Below are 16,807 nucleotides of genomic sequence, written 5' to 3' on the forward strand. Positions count from 1 at the left end.
TGTTTTGTGACAGGGTGCCTGTATGTGGGGGGGGGTGTATATGGTATGCAGTGTTTAAGTAGGTGATGTGTGTCAAAGAACATGCACACGCTTACTAGAACCTAAGGTTTCCCCATGTTTTAATGTGGCTAATCTGTGTTCAGCTAAGTATGAGTCAGTCACTTATTAACACTATTTTTTTGTAGCAAAATTATTTACAATTTCACAAAAAGCTCATTTAAAATCTGCTTCTTCAAAAGAGAGAAAAAAAATCTGTTTTTGTTAAAGCAAAGTGCTGGTTTGTGATTGCATTTGATGTCCATTAATCTACAACTTGGCCTGTGCCTTCTTTAGTTGATCCCTCAGTTCTAAATGAGCAATGGAGGAGAGGTGCACCTCATCTGGCCCATCAGCAATGCGCAGAGTCCGCACATATGAATACCTAAGGAAGAACGTGAGGAAAGAGATGGAATTCATGCTCATTCTTATTTGAGTGGGTGTGTGTGTATATGTGTGTGTGTGTGTGTGTGTGGGGGGGGGGGGCACTTACATCTGTGCAAGTGGGACATCTCCCGACACACCTGCACCTCCATGTACCTGGATAGCACAATCCACCACCTTACAGGCCATCCTGGCTGCTGCCACCTTGATCATCGCAATCTAGGAACACATCAGGTAAACAGTAAAAATAAAGAAATCCACACTACATATTCCTTCTAAGGTTGGTGTATGAAGTGTGTACATAGGAGAAGTCACAAAATAATCTAAGAGCTTGGTTTACTGTTGAAGTACACTGATTTACAAAGACACAACTGTCTTCACAAATAAAGGTAACTGTTCATGGTTAAACCTTAATTGGCAGTGGCATCCTGAAGCGACTGTCCTCTGACATGACAAGGTATTATTTTCTCAATGTAAAAACTGGTTAAGTATGTTGACTTCTTGTACACTACCAACAAAAACAGTACAGCATAAAGATTTACTACATACTCTTGTATGTAGTCCAGATTTGGACACAATATGTCAGCATGTCCAAAACAGACAGTTTCACCTGTTTGCGAGCAGCCTGGCTGCCCAGCGTATCCAGTGCATGAGCAGCGTGTAGAGTCAGCAGGCGAGTCTGTTCTATCATGAGACGGCACTCTGCGATCCAGTGAGCAACAACTTCCTACACACATAACAACAAAGAGCGGGGGTCGGGGGCGATATTAAGTTGTGTGTTAAACTCTGTCCACTAGGTGTCAACGGCAGCTCAACACATGCTATCGTACCAGCATCTCAGTTGGATCAATATTCACTTACATGTTGGTACAGTTTCTTTCCAAATGTGTGCCTGGAGGCGGCCCGTTGACAGAGCATTTCCAGCGCCATCTCTGCCAGACCGACAGCCCTCATGCAGTGGTGCAGCCTGCCGGGGCCCAGACGGCCCTGAGCAATCTCAAAACCCCGTCCTTCTCCTGGAGACAAATACACAGGGAGAGAACCAGGAAGCAACTTCACGAATCCTCACAAGAAGCAATCTCTGACCTAGTGACCTCAAACACGTAACCGTCAAGCCAACTTTATTGTCCAAACACAATTAAAGACTGATAATGGTTAACATATTTTTATGCTGTTATAGGTGCTGCGTGCTTCTGCAGAAGACTTTATGTGAGTACAGAGTCTTACCAAGAATAATGTTGGAGGCAGGAACCTGCACGTTTTCAAAGTGCACTTCAAAGTGGCCACCATGGATAGCATCTAAACACAGAAACAAGGGGAAGAACAGATTTATTGGGTCAAGAATGCTCCACCTCATTTGTCACATCCGCATGCAAAAAGGAAATTAATATAGTGGAAAAAGAGAGGTGGTGGTGACATGATCCTACCATCCTGTCCAAACACGGTGAGTGGCCGGACGAGCTTTACACCTGGCGTGTCCATAGGGACGAGGATCATGCTATGTTGTCTGTGCCTTAAAAAAAACAAGTTTATAACAAAGGTTTTAATTTTACTCTGTTTAACCGTTTCAGTTTAGAAATTCTACAAAAAAGCATTTTGACAAGTTTCATGAGGGTCTAGATATGATCTTTAAATCTTTCTTCTCATACAAGGTTGGGCGTGTGCCGTATTACACTGCTGACAAAACAAGGAGAAAGTGTATTACATATCATGGGAGCGGTTGTTTCAATTTTTTTTTCATGTACACATTAATGCTTATAACTGATGAACTTTGGTGCCAATTACATGTCATGTTTACTGTCAGCAAGGTTCAACTGACAGACTTTTCTGCCATGTGATCCAAACCTTTCAGCAGAAAGGCTGGGCATACGGGTGTTAAAAAGAAAGCGCATCCTGAGAAGTACGGCTTGTCCCTGAACCAAAGTCCGTTTAAATTATAACAGTGGCACTGAAGAAGGTTAAAAGAAAAAATAGTCTCGACAGTAAAGTGAGCACAGACTCATTAAAGTGAAAAAAAGAAAATTAAAAAAAAACAACAGCCAAAAAACCCACAAGTGCTTTCATTGGTAGAAATGGAATATTGCTAACACAAATCCAGGAATAATAAAATATGTGGTTAAAAACATGACATCAGAAGCTTCTAGTCTTGCCAAGTCACCACAGGAGGAAACAAATATGCAAATATGCTTCACCACATAAGTGTTAACACACTGCTGACCTGCTGCTCACTTCCTGAGAGCCACTCCTGCACATCACAATGGCCACTTTGCATTTGGGATTGCCAGCACCTGTGCGGGAAACAGTCAGAAAAGCTGCAGTTCATTTGAATTCGTGCTTTGTCGCTGTATGGTGGTGTAACAAAAAATGGCAACTTTTCACAGTCAGACTCCGTCCTTAACCATTCGACAACCGGAAAACAATATGCGCTGGGAAGTGCCAAACGTGGACGAAGCCACTGAAAGATTTCTGGCATGAGAATGGCCGGCTCAGACAGCCAGAGGTTGATTTACATTTCCTGAGTTGGACTCTTTCACATAGAGTAACATTCAGCTTGTCATTAAGCAGATGTTGTTTATTGGGGAGAAACTGAAGATTTATAAGAGTCTTTGAAGGATAAAATGCCTCTTTCATGGCCGCAACTACGTACGAATACTGTACAAAACACCCACTGTAGGGCAACATTTTATAGAGATACGTTTTGAAAAGATATTACACTGCCTAGATGAAATGAATACAATGATGTCAAATGTTTAATAACCACACTGATGAGTGAAAAGACAGATAATGACGTAATAATAACAGAATATCTGGATTTTCCCTGGCTCAGAGTCCACATTCAGACAGTCTTGCATGTGGCCTTGGATCCCTAAGGCACGGATGCAGTGACCAATGGACTGCCTTCCTGTTTATATTTCCGTCCAAGTGGCAAAACTATCCCCTGAGGACGAAGGACATATGGCTGCCAGACAGTAACAGATTTTGAATGTTCACAGTATGAGAATCACAGCGTGAGTGCATGTCGACACTTAGACACAATCTGACAGATGTTTAATGTTTCAACGACTGCAGGAATTTAATCCAGTGTTTAATGGCTACGCTGACACTGTAACGAAGCATGGAAAACATCTGACACCTGACTCCACCCAAACCACTCATCTGTCCTAGAAAAGCCTGTTTAGCATTTGGGCAGATTGGGCTTTCCTGTGAACCCTTACGTAAGTCTCATTGTTGCTGACAAACGGTGAGTCCTGTCAGTCACGCCTGGACTTGTCCTTATCCCCACAGGAATGAAAATAACCCTCCCCAGCCCAGAAAATTGTGCTTCCGAGAACATGAAATGAAAACAATTTTTTGCTGTTGCTTTGTTGTTTTTTTTTTTCTTTCTTTTTTTTTGGAAAGATGTCCGCATCAGTAAGACATACTTAAAAAACTAATGCGTATTTTCTTTGCAGAAAAGTTTGACTTTTACAAAAGTATGCTTTTGTTTGTTGTGGCAAATCCTGATGTTTTGTTAATTTTACTCAATTACCTTTGCATGTAAGAAAAAAGAAAAAAAAAGATAAGTCAACCGTTTCTGAGGAAGCTTAAATAAGGCAAAAACCCAGGAAACCAAAATACTCAGAAACTCAGAAAGTTAAAAGTATCTGAAATAGAAAAGTTTAGACTTTCGGCTAATGTGAGTGAGGCTGGTAATTCGTGTGCATAACAAACAAACCAGAAGTGGCTGTTTGAGCAAACCACAGTAAACCTTGAGAATGAGACAAACTTCATCCATATGGGATGTTATTTCATATCCTCCTTTCATCCTTTCTCTTTCTTGGTCAGAGGTAAACAAAGGGCAGCCACCCAGGCCGTCTCTGCGTGACATTGTGGCCGAGAGAGTAGCTTCATAATTTGTCTGAAATTAAGAAAAAAAAAAAAAAAAAACCCAGCTTCTCTCTGTGTGCTGCACTATGCAGAAAACCATACCAAGACAGCAAGGACTGCAGGAATTTTAATTTATACATTTGCCTTGCAACATGGCACGCTCTTAAAGACACAGGCACATGCACAGAGAGCTACGTGGTGAGGCGACGCGCTGCTGTCAGCAGTGAAGGGAGTGGGGTTGGCTGAGGCAAAGAGCTTACTCACTTCAGTGCTGTGGTGCATACAGCGTCTCTCCTCAGGATACACACTAACTGTTGGTGTGTGTGTGATTTTAAGAAGAGGATTCAAATCAAACCTCAAAAAAGGAACACACACACACAAGGTAAGAAGATCTTTTCGACTTTAATTACTACTTTGTTCAGTACTTTGTTAATTGTTTAAAGTGGAAACAAGTCAGACTATCACAAGAAGTACATAAAGAACCCTGGGATGTGTTTTTCTTATCAGTTCTTCACCATATCAAGTGCTGACAAGGTTGTACATGGAGTCTTGTTTAGACTAAGTTTCTTGGAGATTTAATTCTGTTTTATATGTTTGTAGCCTGAATTTGAAGTCAATAAAGTAAACATCTCACATTTACTGATAACACCGCAATGTATACTAACAAGTATTGTTCCTTGTATTTTCCAGTAGTTAAGAGTTCACTTTAGCATTAGACTAACAGTCAAAGTTCAGCCGGCTCAGGATATTTTATGAGATTATTATAACCACAGGGAGGTAATGATAACAAGCTAAAAAAAATGTTCATCTCCTCAGTGTTTTTGCTCCTTGTAAACATTTCTTTTGACAGAGTCATAGACTAAAGTTTACAATTACTTTTATTAGGAGTACTGTTAGTATAGTTTCAACCACAGTGGTCTGGACTTCTGTCTCAGTTAATTTGCTTTAATCCATTTCGTTTTTTTACATAAAATAAAATCTCATGTACATCGCGTGATCCAAATGTAAACAAAACAGTCACAACATGCTTTTCAATAGAAAGAATAATCCTAAATAGCAAAATTCTCAAAAAGTTGTGTGATCATCTGATGATGCAAAAAGCTTGTTAACATCATTAGTAATGTGTGTGCAAACAGCATGAAAACAAGCCTGTATAATACATTATGCTCATATTATACCTGCCATCTGGCCTTTGACAACTTTTTCTTTCTCTGTTCAACTTGTGAAGACCAAATAACCCAAACAACCATATTAAAAACAGACAATTCTATCAACCTATTACGCTACCTTTACATATGAACTGCAGCTGCTGACACCACTGGAATACTTGACATATTTTTGTCTCAGTGAACATCTGTTCAGTAACTCCTGCTCCTCCCATAAGGGATGTAATGACTCATTATATAACAAACCTGGATACTTTTCATAATATGACTGCTGTCGTTGGAAAGTATGATTTGCCAAAACTCTTCTGAGAAGCAAAATATTTGGTCCTAAGCCAGGGAATGTGTCATCTGTCACGTAATGCATTTTGTTGTTGGGTTTCACAGTTTTCTGAACTCCTCCCATCAGTAAATTTGATTAAATACAAAACACATAATAAATATACTACGTGAACCTCCACTTCAAGTTCCATTAGATTATGACGTTCCTCAAGAAACTGTTCGATCGTTTTCCAGCCAACAAGAATTATCTTTGATCAGAGCCAGTCAGTGTCATTACGTAGACCCATATATGCATGTATTTACTAGTCCTCAGTAGCCACAGCATCTTCATCTGGAGCGAACAACTCGGGAGTTTGGATCAAAGTCTGACTTCAAAAGATTGTCCTGTTGAACTAGCACATACCATATCCAACAGCATCACGTTGGACTTGAATCTAGCAGGATACCTTAGTTGCACCTTGGCATACTCATCTCTCCACATACTGCCTGTCAATGGCAACATTGTCTCTTACTGGCTAAGTGACATTTATCATTAAAAGAAAAATACTGGAAGTGTGATATATGGATGAATGTGCCAGCAGTTAAAGTCTACGACCTGCAAACAGTGTTCTACACGGCGGACGTGTATTTGCAGCACAGCTTGTGCTGCTTTACGAGGAAAAAATAACAGTTCTACGGTGAATCCTGATCTTTTCCCTTATTGTTAATCACAGAAATTGAGATTAAATGAGTAGTAAACCAAACGCTACCAGTTTAAAGTCTATAACTCAACTAGTCTCCAGCACATTACAAATTAGCGGAATTCAAAAGCTAATTAGCTGCTTTGCAATTCTTTTGTCTGCCGTTTTCTCAGAGTTGTGCTCACAGGGTTTATTCAAGCCCACACACAGTTCAGACAGACAGGGCTTAAACTATCAGACAAACCATGCATGAGAGATTCCTTTGATGCTGAATACAGAAAAGAACTTCCTTTTCCTGTTATTCTGTTGCTCTTGTTCTGTTGAACAACACTTAAATGCAGTGGATTGTCTGTATAGCCCATATCACACCATTTTTTTCCACTTTAAAAATATAGCAAATGACTTCCTAAATTGTACTCTGTTTTTTTGGCCACTACAGCAAAATGGAAGATTTCGACTACAGTGAGGACTCCAGCTTTAATGACAGTTACGATTACAATTATGAACACAGCGTTTGCGACAAGGAGGCGGTGCGCTCATTTGCAGGCATCTTCCTCCCGATCATCTATGCCTTGGCTCTGGTGGTTGGCCTGGCTGGGAATGCCCTGGTAGTGGTGGTCTACACATCAAAGGTGCGACTACGGACCCTGACAGATGTGTGCATCCTTAACCTCGCCATTTCGGACCTGCTGCTTCTCTTCACCCTGCCTTTCTGGGCAGCGGATGCTGTCCATGGTTGGAAGTTGGGTCCCGAGGCCTGCAAGCTCACCTCCTTTCTCTACAGCACCAACTTCAGCTGTGGCATGCTGATGCTGGCATGCATCAGTGTGGATCGCTACCGTGCTGTAGTCTGCAATCCAACAGGCAGAACTGGGACAGGCCCACGAGCGAGGAGACTGTGGCTCCTGGTGTGTGTGTTGCTGTGGACTGTAGCAGGCTTTCTTGGTCTTCCAGAACTTATCTTCTCCACAGTGAAGCACTCCCATCACAGGATGGCCTGTACAGCTGTTTACCCTAACAACATGGCTCGACCTGCAAAGGCTGCCCTGGAGCTGCTGGAGGTGTTCCTTAGATTCTTACTACCCTTCTTGGTCATGGTGGTGTGCTACTGCTGTGTGGGCCGAGTGCTGAGTCAGGCAGCTGGGGTGCGGAGAGACCGGAAGTGGCGTGCCCTGCGGGTCCTGCTGGCAGTGGTGACTGTATTCCTGCTAACCCAGCTGCCCTACAACGTGGTCAAGCTATGCCGAGCAATGGACGTTATCTACATCCTTGTGACCGACTGTGATGTGAGCAAGGGCCTGGATCATGCTCTCCAAGTGACAGAGGGCCTGGCACTGACTCACGCCTGCATTAACCCTGTCCTCTATGCCTTCATTGGGTCCTCCTTCAGGGGACATGTCCTCAAGGCTGCAAAGCACCTTGGGCAGCGACTTGGGAGACACCCAAGACACGTCAACGAGGAACCAGCAGTGGAGATTGCGCTCAACACGCACAACCAAACACAATCCCAGTCTGGATCAGAAGACCAAGACACCAGCACCTTTACTATTTAAGACTCAAAGCATGTTTCTGTTTTCCTGTAAGCATCTATACAAAATCATACATCTATGTATAGATTTTTACTACCGCACAAGATATATAGTATTATTTTACTATCATACAAGATAGACATTAATCATTAGAATTAAAAACCATTTATAATTCTAATAATTCTTAGCATGTAAAATTTACAGCATATGTACAATGAGTTTATATGCACTAACGAAGTATTTTGTATAAATGATGTATTTTGTTAAATAAAAGAACAAAGATTTTCAGTGACATGCATCTACTAACATTTGTTGCAATTAAATGCAGCTGAACATCAAGATGCTCCGAGTGCTTTTCTGTGTCCTCACGACAAGTCCAACTGAACCTTAGAGTCTGCGCCGCCATCCATGTGATCATCTGAATCGCATTTTGTTACATCTCAGCGCTTTGGGTTGAGATGACGGATGACTTGATTGCACAGTGGGTGACCCATTGTGTAGGAAAACATTTGGCAAATTCAGAACAGCAAACAGCAGGAAGGACCCCTTGATGACGTCAAATTTGGAGACAGCAAAGCAGCATGTTATTTTGGAGGCGCTTTAATCGTGACTGGAGTGATTACTCACTCATCTTCCTTTATTTCAATAATCTGAGCTTGAATAAGCAAATGGTTTGTAGTAGAGTGCAATCCATAGCTTCATGTAGTGACATGCCATTTTAGTGGTGTATTATGCTCTCTCTAACATGCTAAAAACAGTAATTTTTCCTTTGAAATAACTCTTCGTGTAACATTCTACTCAGGCTAACCCTAATACATTCAACACACAAAATTTAGGCTCAAAGCGCTGGATGGCCACAGTCCAAGAGTTAAAATGTGCTTTTATCAAGCCTGTGTACATTACTGCTATGATTGTGAGCAGTGAGCTTCAATTGTCAAACCCTCTTGACCAGATCCACCACAGACAGCTCATAAAGGTCTTAAAGCTTAAACAAATTCCATGGTTTACTGTTCTCCCTATTTGCAGTACCTGTTAGTCATCCTCTTTCCACTGTATTGGCTTACAGTTGGGATGCGTGGGAGGTGGACTTCGAAAACAAAAATAAAACTTAGGTGTGTCCACTTAAAAAGAGAAAAGTTAAACAGGTAAACAAGGAAGTTTTCATTCCAGTGTGAGCCCACTTAGTAATGTATCAACAAGCCATTGTCAAATTCTGCCTTTCCAATCTGCTTTTCAATTGAACCCCAGACATCTCAGGCTTTTCTTAAACAGTAAATGAGTAATGGCAAGCATTACGTGTCTCAACATTATTTACTGTAACCCCAAAACACATGGGTCTTTAACTGACCAATCACAACACTGCCTGAGGAAAATCAAAATCATAATGACCTGTATGACGATTACGTTCCACTAGCAACTACCAGTAATGTTAAACATGTGTACCTCGTCTAGGCAAACACCAATAGCTCAAAGATAAAAAACTGCAGGTCTGGGAACAATCGTAATACATTATCGTCATGCCCAAGGGACAATCTTATACAGTCTCCCCTCCACAGAGCTGCCAAGACAACATGTATGGACCCTCCCATTCAGCTACTCAGCATTGGAGAAAAGGGAAATGTGAAAAGAAACACGGCAACACACTGAGTGGGTTTTCGTCTAATTGGAGAGCACCGACGGGTTATTCCATGACAAGTAGTAGTTGGTCTAAAAAGTCATGACAATCTAATGTGGAAACTGCTATGTAATTAATATAATGAAATACAGCATACGAGCCGTAGATGACTCATCTTTACTTTCTGTCCTCTATCAGAAAAACTGGTGCAAGAATATAAACAATTGCTCAGATCTGCTTTTAGGGGACATGTTGTTCAGGTTGCCAGGGGCCAGTGGATGGGGAAACACCCATTAATGTCAGTTACATAACTCCAAGAGCTGGCAGTTATATTTGGTATTTGATACTTGGAAACAATGAGATACAATGCCAAAATATCTGTCTTTTAAACTAACTTAGATTAACACAACTAGTTTTACTTCCACTTTTGTACATTAAAATTGAACTGACTGTGACTGGATATTATGACTCACTGCAGAGGTACAAAAGTCACTGATATTCAGGCTTGAGGAGGACAGATTTGTTTCCTACTAATGGTAATTTCTCTTCCAAGGAAAGATAAAACTAAAGAAAAAAAAAAAAGAGAGAGGGTAGTCATGGTGACATGGACCATGTACCTCATAAAGGTAACAATTTGAAAATGGAAAGCCTGCTCATCTTAAGTAAACCACAATGCTTTAAGTTTCCAACAACAGGAAGGAACTCCGTGCAGATGTAAAAAAAAAAAAACCTACAAAAACAGCAGGCCACTGTTTTCCTTTAAGCTGGGAATCAAAACCTCAGACCATCTGTGTCAGAGGAAACATCTGGAATATCTTTCTCTTCACAGTGATTTAGGAGGTGCATGATAAACATCTAAAACACTAATAGGACTTTTAAATATTTCTGTGATAGCCAACAATTAAATCCTAAGTCCCTAACATTTAATTTTATAATGTTGTTGAATTGATTTGCAGTTTACCGTCAAATGATGTTCAATAATTTTAACAAGATAATGTTAAGCAGACTCATTTACAGAGCCAATCAGAATCACCTTGAATCACTTACCACGACTGGCTAATTAGAAGTAAGTGACTATTGACTGTTGACGTGTTATGGTTTGAATTCGTGACCTATTCTGATCCAATCTACTGGAAAATCAAAGCAGCTCTGATATAAATTTTCCAGAATTTAACAATGAAAGAATTTTCAAGGCTATTAAAAAGCTGTTCATGTTATGTAATACTTGTTGTATGAGTCATTTGTGCTTTTTTTTGTTGTCCATATGCTGTCAGTTTGGGTAAACATTTATCTCAGTTCAGTTGTGCTTTGTTAAAGCAGCATCTTGATGGCATCTAAAATCCATCTCTTTTGGAGAAGTGCTCTGGGTATTTAACAACAATAATCCCTTTCAGGCTCTTTCTTTGGTTTAAGGAGCCTTCAAACCGTGATTTACAGCAAGTTGATCTACACAAAACGACTCGCAGTTCAGCCTTTCAGTCCGACACGGAACAGGAAACTATAAATTGCTGTTAGTGAAATAATTCACGTTTTTTGCTAATGTAACTAACAGAAAAAAAGGACATACCACTGCTCCACCATTTCTTGCCATTTATGACGAAGTTGTTGTCATCCCTGCGAAGAGTGCACTCCATGTTTGTTGCATCACTGGAGGCCACATCAGGTTCTAGGAAATTGACCACACATCAGTTTAAAACTCACAAAAGGACAAAGGACAGTAGTTTCACACTTTGTATTTCCCCTGCCTTTGCTTCATGCTGTATCATTTCTAAAATTCCAGCTCAGACCACAGGCAGAGTGGTAAAAATCAACGGAGTGCAGTCACCCCATTTTCTGTAGAGCAGATGATCTTAAAAGTCAGAAGTAGCAATGCTTCTCAGCACAAGATGGATGTTCTTGTTCCTAATCAAGTGTTATAAATCAACCAAACTGGTGACAAAACACATCCCCCAAAACATTGCTAATCATCCTCTGTGTTTATGAAAAACCATGGGGAGGTTCACACCCACTGTAATCACCTCTGGCAACAGTATGGTTTCCAGGCGGCGTGGAAAGCAGAGGGGAGAAAACAGGCAAGAATTACTCATAGTAAGTTAGTGTTTACTGATGCCGTGCGGGATTTCTAAGCCATGTACAGAGTAGGTAGTAGCCGTACTGTGTGTTACTTGGCTCATTTAAGACCACAGCCATCACTGGAATGTAAGCAGAAAAACAGAATAAGTATTTTGAGGAATGAACTTTTCATTCATGTCGCTGCTGACCTTGGAGGATATGGTGTGTTTTCTTTGCTCAGTCAGTCACAGTGACATTAAGCATGCGTTCCAAAGTCAGAGCATGGACATACCTGTCATACAGAAGCAGGAGCGGATCTCTCCTCTGAGCAGAGGATCCAGCCATTTCCCTTTTTGCTCCTCGCTGCCAAACATGTGGAGCACCTCCATATTTCCTGTGTCTGTGCAGAGACATCACACCCACACCCCAACCTTTCAGAATACTGCAGTGTAAATTTGGAAAATGATATGCTCTCCAGGGTTTTAATCATACTGTTCTATCTTGCCTGACAAACAAAAATCTTACGAGGCAAATTTTGGGGATTTTTATGTTTTAAGCCCAGTGACTGAACTCACATATGCTCACAAGGCTGAAAAGTTGACATCTGGAGAGAATTCTACCTGACTCTGGAGGGAAAAATCTAATCCATGTTGTATGTACAAAATGTGAGGTCACGTTTAAGTACAGTCATGTAACTGATACAAATGAACCTGTAATATTCTAAAAAGTGTCCATAGTCACTGAAATTATCTAAAATCTGACATGATGTAGGATGTTTTACCAGGAGCCTGGCAGTTGAAGACTTCCGGGGCAAAGAGGCAGCGCCCAGTCTCCTCTGCAATGTAGGCATAGTCCAACTGGCTGAGACCACTGACAGCAGGCAGGAACAGGTTCCACAGCCCTGCCTCCCTGGCTTTCACCTGGACCCACAGGTACACATTACTATACACAGTGCACTGTGTGTGTGAACTGAATGCTTATTTCAAAGTAAATGCCAAAGATGACAAGCAAAGCTCAAGAATTTGGAGCGAATCAGCACAGGCATAAATAACAGTATTTTTTGTTGAGTTTAAACTCTTAATGATGGATTGTGGAGTGTGGCTGATCCAGAAGGGAGGTGCACTGTTTAGACAAGCTTAGGTTTTGAACCTTCTGGACTGATTCTGAAGTAACACCTCTTGGAGTTAATGTTATAAAGATTTTTCTTTTGTTCCCTAACCCATGCGATTTTTACTCTGTTCTCATGTGGGTCTGTGTGGAAAAACAAAACGTGCCCACCAAACTGGATAATAATTAAAAAAAAACGATACATAAATACCCTTAATTTCTATACTTACTTACCTTTAGATCTTCTATTATTTGGGGTGTGTGCCACCTCTGTGGAGACTGAGCGTGTTTGGAGTAGTACTCTGCAACTTCCTGGAGAAAAACAGCAATTTTTATACAGTAATGCCACTATCAATCAATATCCTTTTGACTGTACTCTTAACAGGGTACCATAAAAAGACAAATATTTCTCCTACTTTACAGTGTGCTAACGAAGTTACAAATATAATCTAATTTATAGTTAAATATGTGGCTCTGCTCCACAAAAAAAAAATACCCAACTTTGTTGACTGTTCCATAAAATAAAATAAATAAATAAAATAAAACTAAACAAGATCTGCAATACCATGTCTTTGCATCACACTGCTGGGCCACATTAACACGATGCCCAGCCAACAGTGATGATTCCGCCTGCAATATAATTCATGTATCAACAGACTTCTTGTTCTCTCGCTTAAATGGACGAGTACTGAACGCGTGAATGAACTGGTGTGCCCTGTCAAATCCTTTCATGTCCAAGCTAAGAGTCCATCTGGGCAAATAAATCTCTCTTCTGTTCCTGGCAGCTCTTGGCACTGACCTCCTGAGCAGGAAGTATGTATTGTCTCATGAAGTCTTTGACCTGCTGGAGAACAGCCTGACCATTTGCTGTCTGCAGAAACAGACCATCTTCTGTAGAACGTGCAGCAGGACTAGCAACAGAGAATATTTCACATGTTAGAAAGCCAAAGGCAATATCAGAAGCAGCAGCTGGATGCCAAATTCCAAGCGTTGCTGGCTCAACTTTACACAACCGGTGGAATCCATCTGTTTTCTGGCCTACAATCACAGTGAATTTAATTTAAAAATTCTGTTATCAACAATATTCTGTTGATAACAGAATGTTTGGTCTGTCAGATCTATTAATGCTTACATTAGTACATTAATGCATAGTAGTAAAATGAATACTTCCTAAATAGTCTGCAACTTTCATGAATTTGGGGTGAAGTGAGTGTTGCCACAAATGGATAAAATTATACCAGGAAAGCAGATATCAGTCAGACAGCCATTCACACCGTTTAGGATCTTTTTTTTTTTTTAAAAAAAAAAACTGAGTTACTGTACTGATCACCAACCGATGTAAAACACCTCACAGACATTTTATTTCTTAACTAGTAGCTACAACTGCAACCAACCTCTGTGCAAGCTGCAAGGCAACCTTAGACAAGGGCTCCACACACTGGCCAAACTGGGCTGCATTGGGAGCGCTGGCATTACCCAGTAGGTGGCGTGCATAGATCCCCTGATGGATAAAAGTGGCAAATATACAAAAGTACAAAAAATTAAAATGTATGTATCTAGAAAAGGCAAAGAGGGATACAATTGCAGTAGAGCTTTATATATAAAGAGGCACAAACCTGGGCAATTCCTGCCATTTTAAAGACAGAGAGGGCCAAGTAGAAGTTCATCTGTGGCAAAGCAGATGGGATCCCCCGGCACTGGCAGTAAATAGAGATTAGGTCACTCACAGTTGGGATACCTGCTCATTAGTTGGACGAGGAGACAGAAAAGGCACAACAATTAATGGAACAGACACAAAACCTTCTAGAACACAGTATTTATCTATTTGAGCCATTTTCTATACTCGTTACAATGTTGTGGGTTGTTATTTGTTATCATTACCTTCTATTCCTTTCAAGCTGCCCATTGTGCTGATGACAGTAATGTTTGCAGGCCAGTAGTGGTGCATGAGGAAGTAGGCCAAGTCTGCCAAAGGTTGTCCAGTGGTCGACAGCTCCCAGTCCAACAACGCTATCACACGTGCCTGACGACATCAAAAACACTTTGCAAAACTTTACATTCACATGAAAAAGATGTGCAAGAACAACTGTTCATGGAGCTGTACCTCTGTTGGATGGAATATCAAATTGTCCAGTCGGAAATCTCCATGGACAAGTGTGACCTCGTTATCACTGGCTGGCAAATTCTTCATCAACCAATCAGACAGTTCATTCATGGCTGGTATGTCTCTGTGGGCTGCTGCTTTGTACTGTTTCGTCCAGGTAGACACCTTTAGAGACGAAAAACCACTTTTTAACGTCATTGCATTAGCTACAATTTTCCAGAGAAGGTGTATAAAGTTATTTCGATTTATTGAGTACAAAGTGTTATCTCACTTGTCTCCTGCAGTAGCCTGATCCTTTTCCATACCCTTCAAGGTTTAGTGATGCCAGGTCCAGTGAGTGCAGCTTTGCCAGCACTTCCACTGCAGCAACATATAGAGCTGTTCTCTCTGCTGCACTGACTCCAGGGAGACGAAGATCCCTGAATATACGCCCCTGGATAAACAAGAGTATTTTTTCCACAATATGTATCTTTTAATCTCATGATAGGTGACCATTATATGACATAAAGTACAAATTTGGAAATCTGGGCTTCAATTTTGTATATTAAATCAGCATATGTGAGCAAGAAAACTAAAGTGAGTCCAAAGTTCAACTTTTGAATACAGAGTAAAGGTCAAGCAAAACAGCAATATAATTAATAAGACTGCAAGGACATCATGCTGGCCTTAGGAACACAAACTTACCCTCACATGCTCCATCAAGTAGAACTCTGTTCCAATGACTTCAGCATCCGTGCAGTGCAGGAGAGGCTGAGGTACAGGGAAGCCAGCAGCGAACAGGGCCTTCTGCACCCGATACTCCCTGTCCACCTGCAACATCCACCATTTCATATTGAAACATCACCCATTCTCTGAGCTGTAAGATATTATCCTAACATCCTTTTCCCCCACGGGTCCCACTAGATGTTCCTTATGATTCTCTACTCAGATACAGATAAGCAACATAAAGCTTCTTGGAAAGGACTGCTGGTATGTGATGTTGCTGTAATTCTAGAAATTCAGACAATATTCATTTGGCACACATACAATTTATTCATTTATCTTAAGTTTCAGTCAGAGTACAGACAAGCATAACGTTGAGTATTTCTGGAGATTAACCTTTTCCATTCACAATTGATATTTTCTTGAGATTTGAGCTGTTCTCTCCTGGAAAGTAATGACTGCTTATAAACTTAACAAAACAATACCTAGACTCAAATAACTGTCTTAGAATTTCCTCCATTTCCCCTATAATTAGTATCAAAATGAATACTATAATTTTTAAAAGTGTGGCTTTCACAAAAGAGACAGTGCTTTAAATGTATCCCTTGAGCTTTAGTAGTGAAACAGCTGCACACACAACAGCGCTGCCATTTAATCGCGTTGCTAACTTTTCAATCGACCAAAGTTATTGATTTATCAAACCTTACCTTGTGAGCCCCTGGCAGCAGCTCACCTGGAGGTTTCTTCCTGAGAACATAGCTGTTTGAGCGGGTTTGGATTAGGAAGGTTGGGTTTGACTGACCGGCACTGGAAAGACAACAGGACGCTGTTAGCCTGTTACCAGCTAACTAAACAAGAATTGTAAAGTATTAGCTTTTAATGGCTCGTTTGACATCGCTGGAAAATTGCGAAACAAACCAGCTCGATTTAACGTTATCTTACCTGTACTGTCTGACAGTGAGTGTGTCATTATTTGACACCAGAGACTTTACAGACAGATAACTTAAAAGTCTATCAACACTGAATTTATGTTGCTGACGGACAGGAGTTGTCAGGTCGTCCATGTCTCAGGTAAGGAGAAGATTAATCATTTCCAGGAGGATTGTTGGGTTAACTATTGATAGTGATCGGACCGTTTACAGGTGCACACAATGACGTAATATCCTCAATCGTCGCTCAAAAGTTACATTGAATATATTTAATGGTCATATATAAGAAATTTATCCGCTTAAAACCCCAGTATACAAGATATTTGACTAGTTTTCCCAAAATCATCGAAAGGAATC

General features: G+C 40.7%; 2 protein-coding genes across 3 annotated transcripts; one reads left to right on the forward strand and one right to left on the reverse strand.

Annotated features, from left to right (window-relative positions):
• Positions 1-102: 102 nt before the first annotated feature.
• Positions 103-16,668, reverse strand: acad11 (acyl-CoA dehydrogenase family, member 11). The gene is made up of 20 exons (XM_046372115.1): positions 16,464-16,668; positions 16,229-16,328; positions 15,504-15,629; positions 15,091-15,252; positions 14,820-14,984; positions 14,597-14,738; positions 14,332-14,453; positions 14,110-14,216; positions 13,515-13,626; positions 12,950-13,027; positions 12,390-12,528; positions 11,901-12,008; positions 11,124-11,222; positions 2,639-2,708; positions 1,848-1,933; positions 1,648-1,719; positions 1,282-1,436; positions 1,031-1,147; positions 530-639; positions 103-421 (listed from the first exon to the last, which is right to left on the reverse strand). Exons 1-20 carry the CDS (start codon positions 16,583-16,585, stop codon positions 307-309), a joined length of 2,307 nt encoding a protein of 768 aa, XP_046228071.1. The 5' UTR covers positions 16,586-16,668; the 3' UTR covers positions 103-306.
• Positions 4,372-8,280, forward strand: ackr4b (atypical chemokine receptor 4b). Of its 2 annotated transcripts, none has more exons than XM_046372120.1 (2): positions 4,372-4,666; positions 6,851-8,280. In XM_046372120.1, the coding sequence occupies exon 2, from the start codon at positions 6,856-6,858 to the stop codon at positions 7,963-7,965; it is 1,110 nt and encodes a 369-aa protein (XP_046228076.1). In that variant the 5' UTR covers positions 4,372-4,666; positions 6,851-6,855; the 3' UTR covers positions 7,966-8,280. The 2 variants fall into 2 exon arrangements, with proteins under 2 accessions (XP_046228076.1, XP_046228075.1); XM_046372119.1 differs by having other exon boundaries at positions 4,373-4,669; positions 6,852-8,280.
• Positions 16,669-16,807: the final 139 nt, after the last annotated feature.

This window comes from Scatophagus argus, chromosome 18 (genome assembly GCF_020382885.2).
Source record: "Scatophagus argus isolate fScaArg1 chromosome 18, fScaArg1.pri, whole genome shotgun sequence".
In the NCBI taxonomy this organism is placed as follows: domain Eukaryota; kingdom Metazoa; phylum Chordata; class Actinopteri; family Scatophagidae; genus Scatophagus; species Scatophagus argus.